The sequence below is a fragment of the Pneumocystis carinii genome (assembly GCF_001477545.1).
Source record: "Pneumocystis carinii B80 chromosome Unknown supercont1.3, whole genome shotgun sequence".
NCBI classification, from domain to species: domain Eukaryota; kingdom Fungi; phylum Ascomycota; class Pneumocystomycetes; order Pneumocystales; family Pneumocystaceae; genus Pneumocystis; species Pneumocystis carinii.
In genome coordinates this window covers 25438-45936 of record NW_017264715.1, presented here as the reverse complement: position 1 = coordinate 45936, position 20499 = coordinate 25438, and the positions used below count along the sequence as shown (strand labels likewise).

At 25.6% G+C, this 20499-nt stretch overlaps 11 protein-coding genes across 11 annotated transcripts; 6 read left to right on the top strand and 5 right to left on the bottom strand.

Moving 5' to 3' along the window:
* Positions 1-161: 161 nt before the first annotated feature.
* Positions 162-1181, bottom strand: T552_00610 (hypothetical protein). Its single transcript, XM_018369221.1, has 4 exons — positions 974-1181; positions 797-923; positions 359-752; positions 162-311 (listed from the first exon to the last, which is right to left on the bottom strand). The coding sequence occupies exons 1-4, from the start codon at positions 1134-1136 to the stop codon at positions 207-209; spliced, it is 789 nt and encodes a 262-aa protein (XP_018226923.1). The 5' UTR covers positions 1137-1181; the 3' UTR covers positions 162-206.
* Positions 1182-1317: 136 nt separating this feature from the next.
* On the bottom strand, positions 1318-2772 carry T552_00609 (hypothetical protein). The gene is made up of 6 exons (XM_018369220.1): positions 2730-2772; positions 2561-2680; positions 2431-2514; positions 2173-2388; positions 2021-2129; positions 1318-1957 (listed from the first exon to the last, which is right to left on the bottom strand). Exons 1-6 carry the CDS (start codon positions 2730-2732, stop codon positions 1362-1364), a joined length of 1128 nt encoding a protein of 375 aa, XP_018226922.1. The 5' UTR covers positions 2733-2772; the 3' UTR covers positions 1318-1361.
* A 182-nt stretch (positions 2773-2954) lies between these two features.
* On the top strand, positions 2955-3204 carry T552_00608 (60S ribosomal protein L38; the record flags this gene model as incomplete). Its single annotated transcript, XM_018369219.1, has 3 exons — positions 2955-2967; positions 3015-3126; positions 3177-3204. The coding sequence occupies 3 exons, from the start codon at positions 2955-2957 to the stop codon at positions 3202-3204; spliced, it is 153 nt and encodes a 50-aa protein (XP_018226921.1).
* A 1363-nt stretch (positions 3205-4567) lies between these two features.
* Positions 4568-5283, top strand: T552_00607 (hypothetical protein; the record flags this gene model as incomplete). The annotated part of the gene is made up of 2 exons (XM_018369218.1): positions 4568-4911; positions 4959-5283. The coding sequence occupies 2 exons, from the start codon at positions 4568-4570 to the stop codon at positions 5281-5283; spliced, it is 669 nt and encodes a 222-aa protein (XP_018226920.1).
* A 1628-nt stretch (positions 5284-6911) lies between these two features.
* Positions 6912-7457, top strand: T552_00606 (hypothetical protein). The gene is made up of 3 exons (XM_018369217.1): positions 6912-7116; positions 7162-7288; positions 7344-7457. The coding sequence occupies exons 1-3, from the start codon at positions 6955-6957 to the stop codon at positions 7409-7411; spliced, it is 357 nt and encodes a 118-aa protein (XP_018226919.1). The 5' UTR covers positions 6912-6954; the 3' UTR covers positions 7412-7457.
* Positions 7458-7739: 282 nt separating this feature from the next.
* Positions 7740-9632, top strand: T552_00605 (hypothetical protein). Its single transcript, XM_018369216.1, has 6 exons — positions 7740-7846; positions 7895-8035; positions 8080-8545; positions 8590-8756; positions 8807-9300; positions 9347-9632. Exons 1-6 carry the CDS (start codon positions 7786-7788, stop codon positions 9584-9586), a joined length of 1569 nt encoding a protein of 522 aa, XP_018226918.1. The 5' UTR covers positions 7740-7785; the 3' UTR covers positions 9587-9632.
* Positions 9633-10296: 664 nt separating this feature from the next.
* T552_00604 (hypothetical protein) lies at positions 10297-11907 on the bottom strand (the record flags this gene model as incomplete). The annotated part of the gene is made up of 6 exons (XM_018369215.1): positions 10297-10785; positions 10831-10907; positions 10957-11107; positions 11155-11390; positions 11437-11499; positions 11550-11907. 6 exons carry the CDS (start codon positions 11905-11907, stop codon positions 10297-10299), a joined length of 1374 nt encoding a protein of 457 aa, XP_018226917.1.
* A 1610-nt stretch (positions 11908-13517) lies between these two features.
* T552_00603 (hypothetical protein) lies at positions 13518-15632 on the top strand (the record flags this gene model as incomplete). The annotated part of the gene is made up of 6 exons (XM_018369214.1): positions 13518-13686; positions 13739-13760; positions 13806-14117; positions 14166-14629; positions 14676-15067; positions 15118-15632. The coding sequence occupies 5 exons, from the start codon at positions 13518-13520 to the stop codon at positions 15044-15046; spliced, it is 1338 nt and encodes a 445-aa protein (XP_018226916.1). The 3' UTR covers positions 15047-15067; positions 15118-15632.
* On the bottom strand, positions 15114-18142 carry T552_00602 (hypothetical protein; the record flags this gene model as incomplete). Its single annotated transcript, XM_018369213.1, has 11 exons — positions 17732-18142; positions 17610-17687; positions 17192-17565; positions 16869-17148; positions 16596-16824; positions 16439-16549; positions 16046-16393; positions 15884-15996; positions 15515-15841; positions 15259-15471; positions 15114-15215 (listed from the first exon to the last, which is right to left on the bottom strand). Exons 1-11 carry the CDS (start codon positions 18098-18100, stop codon positions 15114-15116), a joined length of 2544 nt encoding a protein of 847 aa, XP_018226915.1. The 5' UTR covers positions 18101-18142.
* A 232-nt stretch (positions 18143-18374) lies between these two features.
* On the top strand, positions 18375-19227 carry T552_00601 (hypothetical protein; the record flags this gene model as incomplete). Its single annotated transcript, XM_018369212.1, has 4 exons — positions 18375-18601; positions 18653-18701; positions 18806-19157; positions 19199-19227. The coding sequence occupies 4 exons, from the start codon at positions 18375-18377 to the stop codon at positions 19225-19227; spliced, it is 657 nt and encodes a 218-aa protein (XP_018226914.1).
* Positions 19228-19257: 30 nt separating this feature from the next.
* On the bottom strand, positions 19258-20384 carry T552_00600 (hypothetical protein; the record flags this gene model as incomplete). The annotated part of the gene is made up of 8 exons (XM_018369211.1): positions 19258-19380; positions 19430-19542; positions 19588-19732; positions 19794-19824; positions 19867-19958; positions 20005-20081; positions 20125-20245; positions 20292-20384. 8 exons carry the CDS (start codon positions 20382-20384, stop codon positions 19258-19260), a joined length of 795 nt encoding a protein of 264 aa, XP_018226913.1.
* Between the last annotated feature and the right edge of the window lie 115 nt (positions 20385-20499).

Below are 20499 nucleotides of genomic sequence, written 5' to 3'. Positions count from 1 at the left end.
AAATATTTATATTTAAAAAAATTATTTAAATATTAATTATATATTTATATGTTTACATTTCATTTCCATCCTTTTATCTAAACAATTACTGCTAAGACAGATACTACATAATAATCTTCAATAATTCATACGTTAAAAATGCTATTAAATAACAAATAGAAATATTCCATTAAACATGTATATACAATGCAGAATATTACTATTTTTTAAGCGCCATAGCCTTGAATCTTCTCAGCAAAATTCCAATAAGTATCAACAGATTGATTTGTATCAAATACAATAGAATCTCTAGTAACTGTTGCAACAGAAAACTAATACTTCTAAGAAATAATATATATATATATATATATTTAACTACCTTATTTACTGAACGCGAATCTCTGCAATAAAGAACCCTCATACAGTTATCAATAACTTTGCGAGCATCTTCTCGAGAAAGTTGAGTATACCGTTCATCATCTGTAGCCTCCCGAAGTAATGGAATAGCAATATACGCACCATATCCAGTAGCAATACATGGTGCAGAATATGTTACGCCAAGAAAATCCACATATCCCAAAAAAAATTCAGATTGACCACAAAAAGATCTAGGTACACAAATAGAAACATTTTCAGGATCCAGACCAGCAACAATACAACTATTCAAGAGAGGATCAAGTTTAGTTCTTCTTTTATAAAGAACATGAGTAAGATATTCATAAATATGCGATGAAGAAGGAAAATGGCCATCTTCATAATTTTTCTCTTTAATTCTATGTTTTCAATTAAATAATAATCTCCATAAAAAAGTACAAACACAAAAGAATGAATAAGACGTTTTATATATTGAAAATCAGAGATTTCACCAGAAACTCCAATAATAGTTTTCTCAAAAGAAAATATCCTTTCAACATCATTATATTTCGCTAAAGAACCATAACTCGCTAGAAAAAAACACTTAACCCACATAAAAAGACACAGAGAATCCTCATACCAAGATTATCTGCTGCTAACATAACCCCATCCTTAAATTTAAGGCCTAAAACACTTGATCCTGTTAATATCGGTTTTAAAGTACGGTTAAAGCTATTTTGCTCGTTCAAAAAGTAAGAAGACTCCTTATCATCTTTAAAATATAAAGGACTATGACCCAACATTTCTTCTATAAATTCTAAGAAATATTTATAATTTTTATTAAAAATTTAATTTTTAAAAGTTAGCAAAATCGTTATTACGTTTAGTATCAAAGTCAAAATATCATAGTGCTTTAAGAGTAAAAATGAAATATAAAACAAAGATCCAATTAGTGAATGAAAAGTATATCTGTAAAAAACCGATACATTTTTTTTAAATAAAATAATTAAGATTTGATATTATTAGGATTACTCATTATGATCAGAATTGTTAACACTTGATGGAATATTAATTATTTTGCAGCGATTCCTTATTTTGTTACGTTTTTTTTTTGGGAATTGAAGTGTCTGTAAAGATGAATTTGAGAAATGATCGCTTAAATATCCATTAACATTATCATAATTAGAATTAGAAGAAAGATCTATATAACGTAATTTGCCGTTACGTTTTTTTGAAAAGGAAACTGAATCTGAGCAAGAATTTGATGAATCAGAGCTGTTTTCATCAATATTTAAATTATCATCAGAATCGAGTGAAATTAGTTGACTTCTAGACCTCTGCGTATCTAAATATACATTTTTCTCATATTTTTTAGACTTTTTTGGCCGTCGTTGACGTTTTTCAATTAAAGAATCATGACCTATTTCATCAAACCTCTTATTCTCTGTTGTATCAGAATCAAGACTAGAAAAAGATTGTTCCAATAAATCCTTAGAATCACTAATTTCTTCAATAGATACATCATTTTCAATCTCATCAATTGGCCTGTCATCAATAAAAGAATCTTCATAATCATAATCATCAGGTTCAGAGCAAATACTATCTTGGTATAAAGAATCTTGATCTAAGAAGAACATTAGAATCAAACCATTATCCAAAAAAAAAAAAACAAAATAATTCCACATACCATGTAATTGAGAAGCCACTTGTACATCTGAATAAGAAACATCATCTAAAGAACCAACTTCTTCATCAGAAAATTGAAACCCACAATGTACACACACAGAACCCTCTATCTACATAATAAATAAAACACCCATATACACTTAATAAAATCACCTCCCAATAGCATCTCATGCATCTCATAACTCCATCTTCACGATCACACAAAACATTTGTAAATTTCGTTTCTAAAAAAAGATCAAAAAAAAGATTATCCCTATTCTCTTCCATTCGTTTTCTATGATCCTCTTGATGCTTCCTTACATGTTTCCCTTCTCCTTCAGGATCTAATGCCTCTATTCGATGAACAAATACATCTACCATTTCTTGAACCTTCAATAACCTTTAGAAAAAAAAATACATAAAATATCATACAAGGTATGCAAATGAAGGACGTTGAGAAAGAGGATGTCTACAAGTAGGACATGTACGCTTATGAAACAACCAATCAAGAATACACTATATATGTCACTAATATCCCCCTTATAACCCCAAAAAAACGTACACCATAACAAAAAACATGTCCACATGAAAGCATAAACGGTGATCCAAAGAGTTCTACACATATTTCACACATTAAACTCCGTTTCAACTTAGAAATATCCAATTCCAATTCTTCCATCTTCTATTATCTTTATTAACCTTATTTCTAACAAAAAAAAACAAAAATAAACCATTTAAAGACAAGACTACAAAATTAAGCTCAGTAATATCTACATTTAATCCTTTAAAGTCAATATATTTATTGCTAGGGTTAATATCAGGTTAAAAACAGTTGTTACTGGGTTATCGATCTTTAAAAAATGGTAAGAAAAAAATAAGAAAAGCCTTTAATTTACTCTTTTAGCCTAAGCAAATCCAAGATATCAAGTTATTTCTTGAGGTATCTAGGAGAAAAGATGCGAGATGTATGTTTTATTTTTTTTTCAGGAGGAATTTTGCTAATTTTAAACTTTAAGCAACTCGTATTGTTAAGGATAAAAAGAAGGTTAAATTTAAGATTCGATGTAGCAGATATCTTTATACGCTTGTGGTGAATGATCCTGAGAAGGCAGAAAAGCTGAAACAGAGGTTTTTTGTTTTTTTTTTGAGAAAAAAGGACCTATCTGATCATTTATTAGTTTACCGCCTAATCTTCCTATTATTTAAGTTTTAGAAGGGAAAATACATGATTTTTTTGGATACGTGATGGAAAAAACAATAAGGATTAATAAGTGTTGTTATTTCATAAAAGAAATATCATTAGCTATTTATTTCATCTAGTCGACAATCATAAATCATGTATATATATATTATATATAGTTTTAATACGTAAAACCATTTTATTTAATCTAGTTTTCATATTGTTGCCAATATTTTAAAAACTATGTTCATAAATATTATAGTTAAGTCTTAAAATATAAACTTGTGATTTTTAAAATAATGTTCCAATAAAAATTTTTATAAATTTGAAATAATTTCTTAATACATGACATAAAAAGTATATTTCTCAAAAGAATTATTTAAAAATCTTAAAAATAAAGTTTTTATTATACATGATATTTTCATAATTATATGACAAAAAGCAAAATAACAAACTTAAATAAAAAACTAATTATCCATAAACCACAAAACGCAAAGTCTTTCAATCAGTACAATATCGAAAGAAATTATGTATTTTTTTTGGCAAAATACCATAAAAATATAATAGTCAATAATATATTTAAACATACTTTTCATTTTAAACGCAAATATATATTAAAAATATACTATAATTTTTTAATAAACAAATTAGAAATACTAAAACATCTGTTGATTATTTAAAAAGCTTTAAATTATAAAAACAAAATTCATAATTTATCCAAAAAAAACGTTAAAATTACAACACAATATATAACCAAGCTAAATAAAAAAGATATAAACAGTATTTATATATATATATTTTAAAACTTTAAAAAATATCAATAATATATTCATTAATATATTATGTTCTTAATTATAAATCATTTCCTAAATTAAATTTCAAAAAATTAAAACATATCAATTTATAAAAAAACACTATATTCTAAACATCTTATATTCCAATTACTATTAAAAAAGAATACAAAAAAAACCACTATTCAAAACAATTATTAAAAATAACATATATCCAATATCCAATACATATATCTACACTATTTAAAAGTAAATTTATATTCTTTATCAAATACTCTCTTTTTTTTTGTAAAATTAAAAAACAAAAATCACAAATACATAATTAATAAATATAAATAAATATAAATAAATATAAACAAATATATTCAAAATTTATATTTTCCAAAACTTATTTCTTAAAATCTCAATAAATCATTTCTTTTAAATATTTTAGTCAAACTATCGACTCTAAAAATTAACTAATATTTAGCTTAGAAAACATATAAAACATAAAAAATATCCAAGAGATATCTTTAAAGGGTTTAAAGATAGTTATTATATTATATTTTGAAGAATTATTATTATTATTATATTTAAACAAGTTAAAGAAATATAAATAATGGAAAACCTAGAAACATTAGAACCAAGCAACCAATACATATCAATAGAAAATAATCAGGAAAAAGTATTTGATACATGTTTAGATCTCTCAAAAAAGGCACGGAAACAGTGTCATCAGCTCTTAGATTATTATCCAGTTGATTCTAAAGCAAAAACACAGTTAATGACGTTAATAACACGGCTTCGTGCAGCAAATAGAGTAGCATATCTTGAAGCACGTGCATCAAAACAAGAAACCCAGCGTGCCCGTCAATCATTGGATCAGAAACATGTGCAACTTCAAAATCTTTATTATGAACAACAACATATTTTAGCAACAATTAAAGCATGTGAAACATTTCCGTAGGTTTTCTTTAAAAAGAGTTTAAGATTTTTTAAGAAATATTTAGTACAATGTATAATTCACTTTCTATGATTTCGGAAGAAGAGTTTCTTGCACTTCATCCTAACTTTAACACTACGGATCAACATGCTTTAATGCTTGCTCGTCTTTCCTATGAAAAAAAGGAGAGAGAAAATCTTGAAAAAGTTAGACGGGATCTTCTTAAACAGAAATCAGAGTTAATATCCCAAAACAAGACTCACAAAGAAGATCTTGAAACGTTAGATTTTCAATTAAAAAATTTCATAAGGGTAAGTCATTTTTTTTATTTAAATAGGTCTTATTTGTCTAAGAACGCGGAACCTTTACAAGAATTTATGAAAAAATACTAATATCCAAGAAAATACAAACTTTTTTCAAATGACTCTGAATTATCCATATAAAATACTAAAAAATACAATTTAAGGATACATGTAACATCGAATAGTACAAATTTATGTTCTAATGTTTTTTGGTTTTTACTAATAAATTGTTCACAAATTTATGCAAAAATATTCAACCTAATAAAAAGGCAAATATATTTTCAAAAAGGAAAATAATAAATATATCTCGTTAATTATTAATTTTAAAAAAAAAGGGCGATAATTACGAAGAATTACTCTATTTTTTAAAGAACGTTTTCAATTAAAACAAATCATTTAACTCAAAATCTCTTCATTAAGAAATGTTCTTATCTATTAAATTTATATTAAAACTTAAAGATCTAAATCAGAAAAAAAAAAACGAAATTGGAAAAATCACATTATTTAAATCCTAACATCATCTTTTTTTTTCAAATAATTTCTATTTTTCAGTATATAAATACCGACAATTTATCAAAAAATATACAAATTTATGAAATATAAAAATAAGATATATTCACGTATAATAAATACAATATAACAACATTCAAAAGACTATATCAGATGATTTCAATAGGAAAAAAATGAACTAAATAACATTACAGTAAAATATATACAACTTTGAAATCAATATATCGTTAATTCTAAAGAATTATATTAGAAAACGTTTTAAATAGGAATGTTCCCTTGATTTCATAAAAATCAATAATTATTAAATTTTTGAACTCAAATATACACTAGAAAATAATATATAGTATATAAAAAAGTATTTTTTCAAAACTACATACTTTGTATATTTTTGACATATAATATATTCAAACGTCTTAGACTGTATTATTCAATTTTGTTAAAATTTTAAGATTTCATCTTGTATTTAAAAATTGTAATGTATCCTTGATAATCGATATTAACCAAAGATTCAAACATTAGTCTTTTTCTTCAAAATTCAAAAATAATACTAAATACTATTTAATAGAATAATTAAAATCAAAGTAATCTAGACTAGACATAAAATATTTTACAATTGTTTTAAATTGATAAAAGAAAATACATTATTATAAACATAACTAAAAAATTATAAAGTGTTAAAACATAAGAAATCTTGTACTTTGATCTATTTTAAAACAAGATTCTATTGTTTTTATTATATACATCTACATCTACATATACAAATCTCTAAATACCGCACAAAAATAGATTATTCAGTTTAGTTAAAAAATAAAATATATTTTCTTCTTCATTTTTAGTATATATAATGTTTTTCTTAAAATATAAAATACAAAACATTTTCTTCACATCATTGGTTATATATACATAATCAATATTTAAAATAGCATATACAATGTTTCTAAAATCGCACCCCCAATTACGAGAAAAATCAGCAAATCTATCAACTATAATCAACATGCACATCTTATTTAGCTCCCATTTATGCACTTACAGACCCAATAAATAGATATATTTGGCTTGAACTTCTTAAATAGAGGCTTTTCTGTCTTGGATTTCCCCCGCTTTGCTGCCTCTCTAATTGCATAAATCTCATTACCTTGACGTTGTTTCAGTGTTTGTACCTATGCTTGTTAATCACTGTGATCTTAATAAATACTGCTAATATATTACCATTTTTATAGATTAATATGTGATAAAATCGATACTCTGAAAATGGATTATTTTTCAGCATATATAAATAAAAAACTACCAAAAATTACTGCTAGAAGAGGCATATTTTCTAAGGAATTCAATAGGAACATGTCTTCACGAGGAACAGAAACAGTTCCAGTACAAGAACATAGTTATGAAAGAAAAACATCACATGTATGCATTGTAAAAACTAGAAATGAGTATTTTAAGAGCTAATAAAGGGCTTAGACGTTATTTTGGAGGATGTATGCTCGACCATTTGGAAAGGTTTTTCTTTTGGCATCAATTACATATCTTAGTCTTCATTATTTATGGTGGCATTTATATTCAGAAGAAAAAAAGAGGGAGAAAAAAGGTTTTCTGCCTATTTTTTAAGAAAAAGAGAATATTATTTATTTACAGAGAGATAGAATGTCTTTTTCAGCTTGAAAAAAAGCTTCATGAAATGGCATTAAATTCCAAGTCCAAACCTGTATAAATATATACGAAATATACAGAAAACACTTGTTAAATCATATATGTATCCTGATATATATTCAAATGAGCTAAATATTTCATTTTAAAGGCTGTTATTCATATTTAGAACATTTATCCTATGTCTATATAATCATTCATATGGACATATAAGATATACATAAAAATGCGAAGAACTCGAAACTAGATGAAATCTTAGGATACATTCTCATAGGATTGATATCTATCTTTCTCTTTTTTAGGAAAATAGATACGAATTATATAGGACATTTTATATAATCACGTGCACATCGCGAATTATCGTGCTTCATATACGCGATGGCGGGGCAATTTTTCTAATATTTGATAAGGAGTTTTAGGCTATAAATAAACATAAAAATGGAAGAATATAGAGGATCAGCTCGAAGGAAGCGTTTACATGTAAATTCTATAGAAAGAGGTATGTATTTAGTGAAGCAATGGATGGATCAAGGACTAAATAGAAAAGTATTATCACTTACACCAAAGAAAAGGGTAAAAAATATTAAAAAAAGGGAGATCGAAGAAGAGGAATCAGATACAGAAGATGAATTGGTTATGCCATTGCCTCATACGCCTAGATGTCAAGATAAAACGGCTAAACAAGAGGGTAATATCTATAATTTGTATGATAATTGGTTGATTAAGATAAAGGACTTATTCAAATGCAAAAAATTAAATGTTCTTTAACACCACATTGTTTAAGATCGGTTAATAGAACACCTATATCAAAGAAAATGTATACGCCAACGACACCAACAGTTTATTCTAAAGGAAAAGCGCTTTTTTCTAGAGGAGCTTTACCAGGCCAACTTATAGGACGATCTGTAGAAAGGGAACGTATTAAGGAGTATATTAGATGTCATGTAGCAGAGAAACAGGGGGGAGGTCTTTATATTAGTGGTCCACCTGGTACAGGGAAAACAGCTGTTATTACTGATGTGATAAAACAGCAATCTATGGAGGGAAATATTATCTCTACAAGTATTAATTGTATGGCTCAGGATCCAAAGAGTATTTATTCTGAATTATATGGAAAATTATCGGGAAAAGCAGGAATTGTAGAAAAAAAAGCATTTGAACAGTTAAAAAAAATATTTTTTAAGAGTAATACGATGTAGTAAGTTTTCTTAAAAAGGAAAAAAAGCATACTCTAATATGTAGCCTTGTATTTTTGGATGAAATTGATTCTTTAATTACGAAAGAACAAGAAATTCTCTATCAATTGTTTGAATGGTCTAGCATAAAAGGTTCTCGATTAATTATAATTGGAGCAGCAAATACATTAGATCTGGCAGAACGTTTTCTTCCAAAACTTAGAACAAAAAATGGTACTTACACATAAACATATATTGATTCGTTTTGATTGATTGAGAATTAGCTATGCCTCAAATCATTGCATTTAAACCTTATACTTCACGAGAGATTTCTGATATAATTGAAAGTCGTTTATGTTCACTATCTGGAAACATTCCAAAAGGCTTTATACCCTTTCTTCATCCATCAGCAATTGAACTATGTTCAAGAAAAGTTGCATCTTCTACAGGAGATCTTCGAAAGGCGTTTGATCTAGTTAAAAAAACAATCGAGTTTTTAGAAATGGAATCATGCATTAATAAAAAGAAACCGTTATCAGAAATATCTCCAAACAAACTGTTATCGCCTCCTAATACAAATAAGTATCCGACTTTTAATGAAAATAATTTACAAGATGTACCAAGAGCAACGATAGAACACATAATTCGAGTTTCCAATATGGTATTTAGAAATTCTATAATTCAACAATTTAAAGATTTTACACTTCAACAAAAGGCTGTTTTGTGTGCATTATCTGTCTGTAAAAAAGAAAATTTGAACGGTATACTCATTGGAAAAGTATACATTGTTCGTTTTATAGTTAATGTGCTGATATTTAAAATAGTTATTTGATACTTATACATATTTATGTCGTCGAGATAAACTTCTACATCCTTTAAATTCATTAGAGTTTGCAGACATAATTAGTACTCTTGAGACGTCTTCAGCTGTTAATATCATTAATACAACAAATTCATTAAAAACCAATGATATAATGAGCAAGAAAATAGGCCTAGCTGTACCAGAAATGGATATTCTAACTGCTATTGGAGATATTGATCTTTTAAGGCGTTTTTTTTACTAAGGATTGAAGTGATGTCAATAAACGATTGACCTATTTAATAAGTGTATGACATGAGTTTTAAATTATTTAATGCGGTTGTAAGATATATTCTAATAGTTCGATCTTTGTATACGTATTCTAATCTTAGATTACCAGAGATCTTAATATCTAAATAGAAACTATGACACGATAGATATCAACGATTTTAAAACCCAAATTTTTGACATAAAGAAAATAATACGCTTATATTTGTTTTAATCTTATACTAGGAAGTTTGCATTGGAATTAATAAAAGTGTATAATGTTATACAATTAGTTGTTTTATATAAAACGTTTGAGTAGATAATTTAAATAGCTAAAAGATGGAAAAAATAAACGAAATTTCATTAGTTTTAACTTGTGTTTTTTCAATGCAGGTCAATTTATGATTTCTATGTAATATATATGAGTAGTTTAGCTTTTAAAATAAAATGCTTGAGATTTTAAATACAAAACCTGGATTTACATAAAATTAAAAATTATTGTCTTAAAGACTTTTTTAAAATATAATGGCGTTAAAAAGATTCATAATATTCAAAGTATTATACAAAATTCTGTATACTATTCTATTTATATTTATCATTATTTATAAATTCGCTATTAAGCCTATTACGAATCTTTAATAACCAATTGAGGTTTTATAATAGTATATCCATGCACAACAAAGATTATATAATACTGAACTACATAATCTATATATATTCAACGGTAATATTGGCATTTTTGAGCTTTAACGCTTCAAGTGTTTGATCAAGCTCATTAATAAGCTTTATTCTGTTAAATACAAGCTCAAATTCCTTAGAATTTGTAGCTAATTCTGACTTTATATATTCAAATAGCCGAGAGACTTTATCTGATAAATTGAACAACCTGACTTTTTTTGATCCATCTGAAAACCGAAATTGAATATTAGTAATATCCTTAGACATAGCATTTGGTTCAGATGGTGTTACTGCTGGAATTTTTTCGAATAAAGATGGAGATTTTTGTATATCTTTTAAAGTTAAACTCAGAATAATAAAATAAAAAAGATAACCATTATGATTAACATCCGAATCATCAAAAATCACAATTACTTCATCCTTACTAGAGACTCTTTTATGATTACTAATTTTATTTCTCTCGTTTAATGATGCAATCAATGCAGCATTAATCTGTTCAGATTCTGACATATCTTCTACCTAATTTATAGTTATGAAATAATTTAACTAAGAATAATTTTATACTTTTTTTGCAGATAACTTTTGAGTAATAGGATTCTTAAAATCTGGATCCAAAGAATATGTTTCAAGAAAATCATGTACTATATATCATTAAGAGTTAAAACACTTAAAAAATATCCAAAAACTTACAATCCATAAGAAAGTTATTTGGTTCTATTAGAGAACTATCCCATACTTTTACCCTTTCACCTGTCCTAGGATCAATAATAGAAATATGAGGATATTCTTTTATAGGATAAAATTGCTGATATAATATACCATCTGATGAAGTTGAAATATACTAAAACAATACTTTAAATAAAGTTTAAACAAAAAAAACAATAATACTTGTAAAAAAATAAAATTTTTAAGAATAACATCTTTCACTCTCTGATCTTTCCACAGATCCCTATTTAATTTTTGACATAAAAAATCAGTGTTATCTTGCAAATTTACCATCACCCATAACATTTTATTTTTAGCCAGTTCTTTAGCACTTTCAAAATCAATATTTTTTATAATATCAAATGGGGGTCTAAAAAGATATGAAGCTCTACTTTTTTTTGAACGTTCTTTAGATGCAGCTTATTTTTTAAATCAAAAATATACAAAAAAATACACAATACTTACCAGAAAATTCATCATCTTCCCATACTCTTGAAAAAGACTGATTAAAAACACTCTTTCTTATCCCTTTAAAAACAAAAAAGCTTAATAATGTACCATAACAAATAAAATCTTACTATTTAAATAAGATTGTGTATATTTAGGTATAGTTTCAGAGGTATTCGATTTTGATGTATTGTTCCATTTTTCCACCACTAAATCATTTACATTATCATTCTTAGATACATCTGGACCCTTAAATACATCTTTTTCTGTATTTTTTTCAATAGCTTGTACAAAGCTATCATCAGAAATATTCTCTCCTGATGGCATTTCTATGCCTTCTTTTACATTTCTTGACTCATAATATAACTCAATAGCCTGTTCCAGATCCATACATGATAAATCCAAGTAATACTTTGCATCCTTTAAACTTGCAAACGTTACTGAACAAAATTGACAAATTGCTTCATCCATTAAAAGATCTTTTGTCATCTTAACAAAATTTCAATAATTTAACAGTATATTCAGTAGAAATAAACAAGTTTCTAATATAAAAACATTATTTAATTTATTTTTTATCATCAAGTATATATAGACATCAATCCGAAGATTTGTTAATTTTTTATAGAAAATAAGTGTTTCTAATTAAATCATAAGATTCTATATTATAAAACTAAGTATAATCTTTAATAAAATTAAAGAAAGTAAAAATATTAAGATTTTATAAAACAATTTCTAAAATATTTTAAGAATTAATTTGTAATTAATATTTATTAATAATGTAATATTTTCAATATAAAGTTAAATAAAAATTTTTAATTAGAATGGTTATATTTATAAAAATTAAGTTTATAAGATATATATTAGTTAACTTGTAAATCGAACAATTATAAATATTGTTTATAAATTTATGAGTAAAATATTTCTAAAAATGTTTATAATCAAAATTTATAATAAAATCATTTTATTTAAACAATCAATATTGTTAAACTATCTTAGAAATGTATTTTAAATTTAAAATTTTTAAAACCAACAAATACAATATAAATATTAAATATATTTTCAATTATCTTTAAAAACAAATATTTAGTTTTTAGATACACATCACAATTATGCATTTTACATATTTCAATTAAAAAACTTCAAATACCAATAATCATATTTTAATTGTTATAAATATGTATAAAATCAGCCAGATTCCCATTAAAAAAGAATGTTATAGATATTAATAATCCATTCCTAACCCAAAAATTTTTTAAAATAATAAAATATCTTTTTAAATTCATAGTTTCAATTATCATTTTTAATAAAATCTATAAATTTTTAATCTAACATAAACAAATAGTTATATAATTCTATCATTTTTTAGGATTTTAATTAAAATAAAAACATTATTATAAAAAGTCAATAAAATATTCTTAAAACTTGATAAAATATCATTAAAATACATATTTTCCATTTTTTACATACTTAAAAATATTTCTAATCTATGAGAATTAAAAAAAAAAACAAAAATCTCATTCTCATTCCAATTAAATTTTTAAAAACAAGATATAAAAATATATCTTAAAAAATGTTCAAAATATAAATGTAAACATAAATTCATATTTTCTTAAATATATACAAAATAATAATTGATAAAATAAAAATTCATATCTAATATCTTGCTTATATATATTAATATATATATATATATATCAATTTAACAAATATTTTATTCCCATTTTATTTATATTACTAGAACAAATCTCTACTATTTTGAAGATATCTCATCATACATTTCATTAAAAAGTAAAAGAATTAACATATAAAATCAAACAAAAACAAATAAAATGCAAATCATATATTCTCCATTAAACACATTTTTTATACAAAATATCAAGCCAAAGTCTACATATAAACTTATAAAAATACATTTTTATACATAAAGATTTAATTGTTTATTATTAATATATTTTATTCATACTAATAAACAAAAATATTCGTAAACACTTGAAGAAATTATACCTTTTAAAAAATACACAAACATCATATATATTATCTAATAATATCTTTATTGAAACTATTTCCATATATTTTTATACAACATTCAACATCATCATATGTTCAATTCTAAAAACGGGGAAAAAGACATAAAAACAAGCAGATTTCAAGGAAAAAGAGATAACAGAAAGATAGAAGAACAATATGATGAAGAAATCATGTTTTTCAGCCGAAAAAAAGCCCCATTTAAAGGTCCAGAAACCTTTACAGAAATAAAATATAAATATTGTAAGAAATCACCTTAAGATGCTATTGTACACCTCTGATTTTTATATATTAGACAATGGAAAGCATGATTTTAGGTATATTTATTTTTTATGGGTTTTATATCTATAAATTTGAAGTAGTTTTGATCCAACACAAATATCATCATCAGAAACATTTTCTTCAGATGAAAATACACTATCATCACCTAGAAGTATTTCATCAGAAAATGTAGAAGAATTATCAATTATTATTTCTCCAAAAGTTAAGGAATCATTGAAAAAAAATAGATCAATAAACATTTCAAAGAAAACTCATAAAAATACACACAAAAAAACAGCTGACAAATCTCATTCAGAATCATCATCATCATCGCCATCTCATAGAAAAAGAAGTATTAGTCTTACGCCGCCTCCTCGTTTATCTAAACAAATTATTCAAGAAGGACACCGTATGTATATGTAAGATTATGTTTATGGCAAATATATATTAAAAACGTTTAGGAATCTAGCACAAGAAGCAAAAATCAATATAAAGTCTGGAAAAGAGGAAAATAATTTAAAAAAAAAGGAAAACAATAATTTCTATGTTTGTGATAATTCGAATATTGAAACATGTGACCAATATATCAGAAATAATATAAAAAATACAGATACAATAGAACTAGAAGCGGAAGAGTTTACAGAAAATAATGAAAAGATAGAAATTTTTGAAATAACAGTGGTTGGAAAAAGAAATATAAAAACAGATGACAATTTTTTTCCAGAATCCTGGGAAGAACCAGTTTTATTTAAAATACATGGAAATCAAGCATTCAGGATTATGAAAGACTCATTTTGTTCTTGTAAAAAACTTGATAAATCATATTATAATCAAATCGTATTAGTATTTAGAGAAAAAAGAATATTTGAATCAGTTACACCAAAAGGAATTAACATGTTAAAATATGGTCCTAAAATTACAATGGGTAAATACCATCAATTGAAACAATATAATTCTTAATACTAATACAGATGCCATGTCCATAAAGGAATACAAGCACCTTATAAGTGAAATAGAAAAAAGAAAAAGACTAAAAGACGAAGATATACTTGATTTTTCTAATTCTACAGAAAAAACATTAAAGTCTATGACATATATTATTATTGATGATCCGCCAATTGAACTAATTTTAAGAGACAAAAACAACGAAAGTATAAAATTATCGATTGATGCAAGCGCAACTATTTCTAAACTCATAGAAACATTTAAAGCATCTAGAAATATTGATACCAATGCTCATATTATATTAACATTTGAAGGCGAATGCCTTGAACCCAATTTATCTATTTCTTATTATGATTTCGAAAATGGAGATCTGATTGATGTACGAATAAACAATTAATGGATATATTTTACATATTTCGTATGTTAAATCAATTATAATATAAATATAAAATATTAATATTTTTTTAGGTTTTCATGTTAAATACAATATTATCCAGATTATCTAAACTATTTCTTCTGCTATCATTTATCTTTTCTAATCTCGTTTCAATAAAATGTTTATCAATCTATAAAATCTATAAAATTTATATTTATTTATACTATATTTACCTTAAATAATTGAAGATTTGGCTCAAATAAAACAACGAATTTAGTAAAATCAGCGATAACTATTTTATCTTTCAACGAGGAAACATATAAAATGATATCCTTATAAAAATTTCTGACAACTTCCTCAATTTTTTTAATTTCAGCATGTAATTTTCTCAAAGTTTTGAAAGATTTTTTGATAAAGCTTCCAAATATTAATATACTCTTACAACTCTAAAAAGCATAAACTTTAAAATATGTTGATTAATAAATTTACCTCTAATAAAAAAACGAAGTATTCTAATACATTATCATTATAGTTTGAAACATTTGTAAGTGAAATAACTAGATTTTTTTCAATCCATTCTTTTAGTCTATTTTCTTCAATATCATATGCCTTTTGATCAGCTACTTGAATCAAAAAAGAGAGAAACGTCTTAAAAAGAAACATCATTTCCATTTCAAATTCACTCAAAGTATCAAATTTTAATCCATCTAATAGCCATTCATCTGACATAGATTTTGCTTTTATATCCTCAATAGTACCAGATATCAATAAATTGACAAAAGACATTTTAAAATTTTGTATTTTAAGCCAATTTTCCTAAATAAAATTAATCATAATATATTAAATCTTAGAAAATACATCAGGTACTGAAATTACTCTATTTTTTATTTGTTTGGATTTATCATTAATAGTACCAAAATCAACCATTATAGTAAAGTCTCTATTGTCATAATATTCTTCTTGAGTAAAACCTAAAATATAACATTAATTAAAATAAATTATAATCCAAAATTTCATTACCATTGTTTCCTATAATTTCATCAGAAATCTTATTGTCTATTAAATAAGACAAATGTAATAATTCGTGTCTTAACATATGTCTCCATATACTATTATTAAGTCTAGTTGCAAATTCAATGAAATTATCAATGTTTGAATATGAACCATTTTTATAAGCTAAAACAAGCATTTCAGGAACTTCCTTAATATTAGATATATAGATATATTTTGAAATCCTTAATTCATTCTGAAGGGATTTTGAAGGATAATAATTTGAACACTTTGTCATAAAAATATAGCTTAATGTATCATATTGGATTTGTTTAATTGATAAAGACTGATAAGTAGAAAGTGCTAAAGAAAATGCACCTTAAAATGTTTAACAATTCCTAAAAAAAAAACAATAATTTTTACCTATCATACAATATAAACGAACCAACAACAATTTAAACTGAAAATTATATTTACTATGAAGAAGCCCAAGTTCTAGAAACAAAATCGCTTGTATAAGATAACTCTGATCGTCTGCAAAAAAATTAATAGATTTCAAACATAATGTACAAATTCATACTTCCAATAAAAAATGCATTAATAAGAACATGCACAGATAAAATCAAAAAATCATCCCCATATTGTTTATCAGTGATATTTAAATTATCATCCAAAAATAAAGAATTTCCATACTCCTTAACTAGCTGCAATGAAAACACAACACATGTCTCTTCATCCTTGAATTCGTTATAATTAATAAGATATTCGAACTTCTTAACATTTTTTAACACCTCTATATAATTTTTTTTCTTTATCATTAATATTTTAACTAAAAAAAAAAAGAAATAATTACCATATCATTTACTTTAGCCTTGCAAAACTCAAAAATATGCATTAAAAATTGATCTTGATACTTTTTTTCTAATTTTTCTACAAATGGCCTTAAGTCTTCAAAACATGAAGTTTTTAAACTAAATATTTCAAAATATTCAATACAAGAATTCAGTTTATCATCAGTTATGCCATTATCAGAGATCAAAAAAGATAACTTTAAAGAAGCAAGACCCAAATTTCGCAAATATGGAAATTTTTGTTTCTTTTCCTTATAATAATTTGCTAAATCCAAAAGTATGCTATTAATTCAATTTAAGACATCAAAAAAAAATCAAGACAAACCTAGACGAAGGATTAGATTCCGCCAAATTTATCGCAGCCTTAATCTGCATATCAAAAACTTTCCAATCATTATTCCCATTCTCTATATAATCACGACATTGAGAAAAAAGAACTTCCCACTTTTTCAATTCAAAAAGAAGATCCAATTTAATCCTTAGAAAATCAACATCTATAAACGTTTTATAAATATCACTTTCTAAAACCCCCAATGCATCCTCTAACTTATTACATGACAATAAAACTTTAATACACAAATGCAATTCTTCTGAAGAAGATAATCCATATAATTTATTATTTTCTTCAATCGTTTTAAGAATCAATCGATATGAAAGTGTCTGAAAAAACTCTTTTTCTCCTTCATTCATCCTTATCATCTACAAAATATATATTTATTAATAATTATTCAATATATACACACCTTAAGTAATTCTAATGACATCACCGCCCAATAATAATAATTTCTCTTTCCAAAAATCTTCTGAAGGCTCATTGCTGCCTTAAAAAAATATCATTATACATTTCTTATAACACTCTAAATACCTTTTGTTGTCCACGAATATTATTAGTCCTTACCATAGAAAAAAACCAATTCCTAACAAATTCCTCATCATTTGACTTCTTCTTTAAAGCATTCTCAAACATTTCAACTGCATTATCCGCCATATTTAACTCTTGAAATACAATTTGCAGAACATTTAAAACATCTTCATCTATTGGCAACTTCTTCCTCAAATTTTCAGAAATTTCCAACGCCTTCTCATAATTCCCAATACGAACAAGAGATAATGAGCTTAATGCCTGGTGTATCTGCGATTCTGGTGATTTTTTCAAAATTTTTGTACACATCTGTAATGCCATCTTTGGAAAGCCCTCATCCAAAGCATCTACAAATATTACATAACCCTTCATGAAATACTAATTCCTTGCCAAAAATAATCTGAACTCTCATTTTTTCTTCTTCTACACTCTGCTTTTCCTAAATATCTCCTTCTTATTATACGTCTTAACTCTGTTTTTAGGCTTTAAAAATACACAATATAATCTGCACAATATTACCTTCCTATAAACAATTAGTATGTCTATAATTCATGAAATAAAGAGGTTTTATACCTGGATTTCAAAGCCTCTATTTTAGAGCAGAAATCGATATAATAAGAAATACGAGGATTTTAAGTTAAAAGCTATGATTCAGTGGAAACAGGGGATTTTCGGTATTCTACGTGGTATACAGAGTATTTCAAGGCCTTATAATAGTTTTAAACGGCCAGTTTATCGTTTTTCTACACAAAGTTATAGAGCACGTAAATATTTTGATACATTACAGCTAGTAAAGCAGCTTGAAAAGGAGGGATTTACGAAACAACAGAGTCTTGCAGTTGTACAGGCACTTCATGCGGTTATGGAGGAGAAGTGAGTAATTTTAAGGGAGTTTTTTTGAGTATAACTGAGTATAAATGATAGTTTTCATGATTTAACAAAAACAATGGCAACAAAAGAGGAACAAGAAAGGGTATGTAGTTTAATGGGAAGAGGAGATTAGTGGAATAGTTTTTTTAAGAGAAAAATTGAGAATCTCTGTCCCAAAATGATTTAAACAGATGTAATGGTTAAAAGATCAATTGCATGCAAAAAATGGAGTTTTCACAGCTTCGTTCAGAGCTTCAGACATTGGAAAAGAATGATATTACATCTACACGACGGGAATATGATAGAATTGCAGCGGATCTTGAGAAATTAAAGAGTAGTTTCCGGGAAGAAATCAATCATACACTTTCTAATGTACGTCTTGATTTAAATCTTGAGAAAGGAAGAATTAGAGATGAATATACGGCGCATGAGATAAAGATTAAAGAAACGGATACACGGATTGAAAATGAAATCAATAATATAAAAACACAAGCAGAAGCAATCAAACTTCAAACATTTCAATGGCTTGTTGGAATTGTTACAGGAGGAGGAGCATTGGGTAAGTATTTATGAAGGAAGAAAGAAGTTCTGATTATAAAGTATTGGCATATGTTCGTTTAGTTAAGTAGATATTAGCAATTAAGGAAAAAACAAAGCACTTATAAAGAAAAAGTATCATCGCTAAAAAATAATTCACGAAGAATTCTTTCAGTGTCCTTAGGGGATTTAACATGGTATCCAATTGTCAATGGACTATTGTAGATTTCCCAATCATTGCCGCCCTATATGAACAAAAAATCAATCAACTCTAAATAGATCAAATCAACAAACTTCATGAGTTTTATCTCCAAAGAAATAAATCTTAAAATTCTTATTCTGAAGATGTTTTAGACAATATGTTTTATCCCAACCTATAGGAAAAACATCAAAAGAAATTTGACCGCCTTAAACATTGAATAAAATGAAAAAAAAAAAAGACATAAACAAACCAATTGAAAAAGTAAGGCCATAACCGGAAAATTCTTTTTGAAGAGCACAGATGAATTCCTTTCGTACTTGATATTTCTTATCATATTCTTCAAATTCATTACGTTCTTGCTTTGTTGAATTACGTCCTAAGGGGGAAATATTTATCTTTACAATAAAAAAAGAGCATCTAGATATTTTCAAATATATTCAGTATAATGAATATTACCATTCCATTACGGAATTCAATAAATGTTCCTCTAATGAGCTATTAATAACATTGATCATTTTTTTAGGATTACCTTTTAATTGGAATATCTAATTCAGAAATATATTTTAAACAGAAATTGACAAAGTTTTTATACTTTTCTTCGCCTAGATGACGAATAAAGGACTATTACAGATTGGATATTTATCAATTAATATTTAAAAACCGATACCTTGGATTCTAAAAGCTTTCCTTGTTCATAAGCTATCAATCCATTTTCAGGAAATGCATAGTCAAACATGTCAATAACTTAAATTGATTTATACAATGATTATGGCTTATTAATATTTACTTGGCGTTTTATTAAGTCCAAGCTGTTCTTGCTGCTTTTCAAGGTCACCTCCTCCAACAAATCCAATTACTACTTTTTTTCTTAACTCCACCAAAAGGTCAAACATTTCTTGGCTAATAATCTAATGATTTGCTTAATATTTAATTATTATTTTAAGGAATATTAACATCTCTTGGAAGCGTTAAAGTACCATCTACATCAAAGAGTAAAAGTATATCATTATGGGGTCGATCTTTAATATCTACAACTGGGCAGGACATTGAAAGCTAATTGATTATATATAAAAGGTGTATAAAAAAATTAACTTAAATATAGTCAACCCGCTTTTTAATGTCAGCGACAAGATATTACTATAAAAAAAAGAGAGAAAATGCA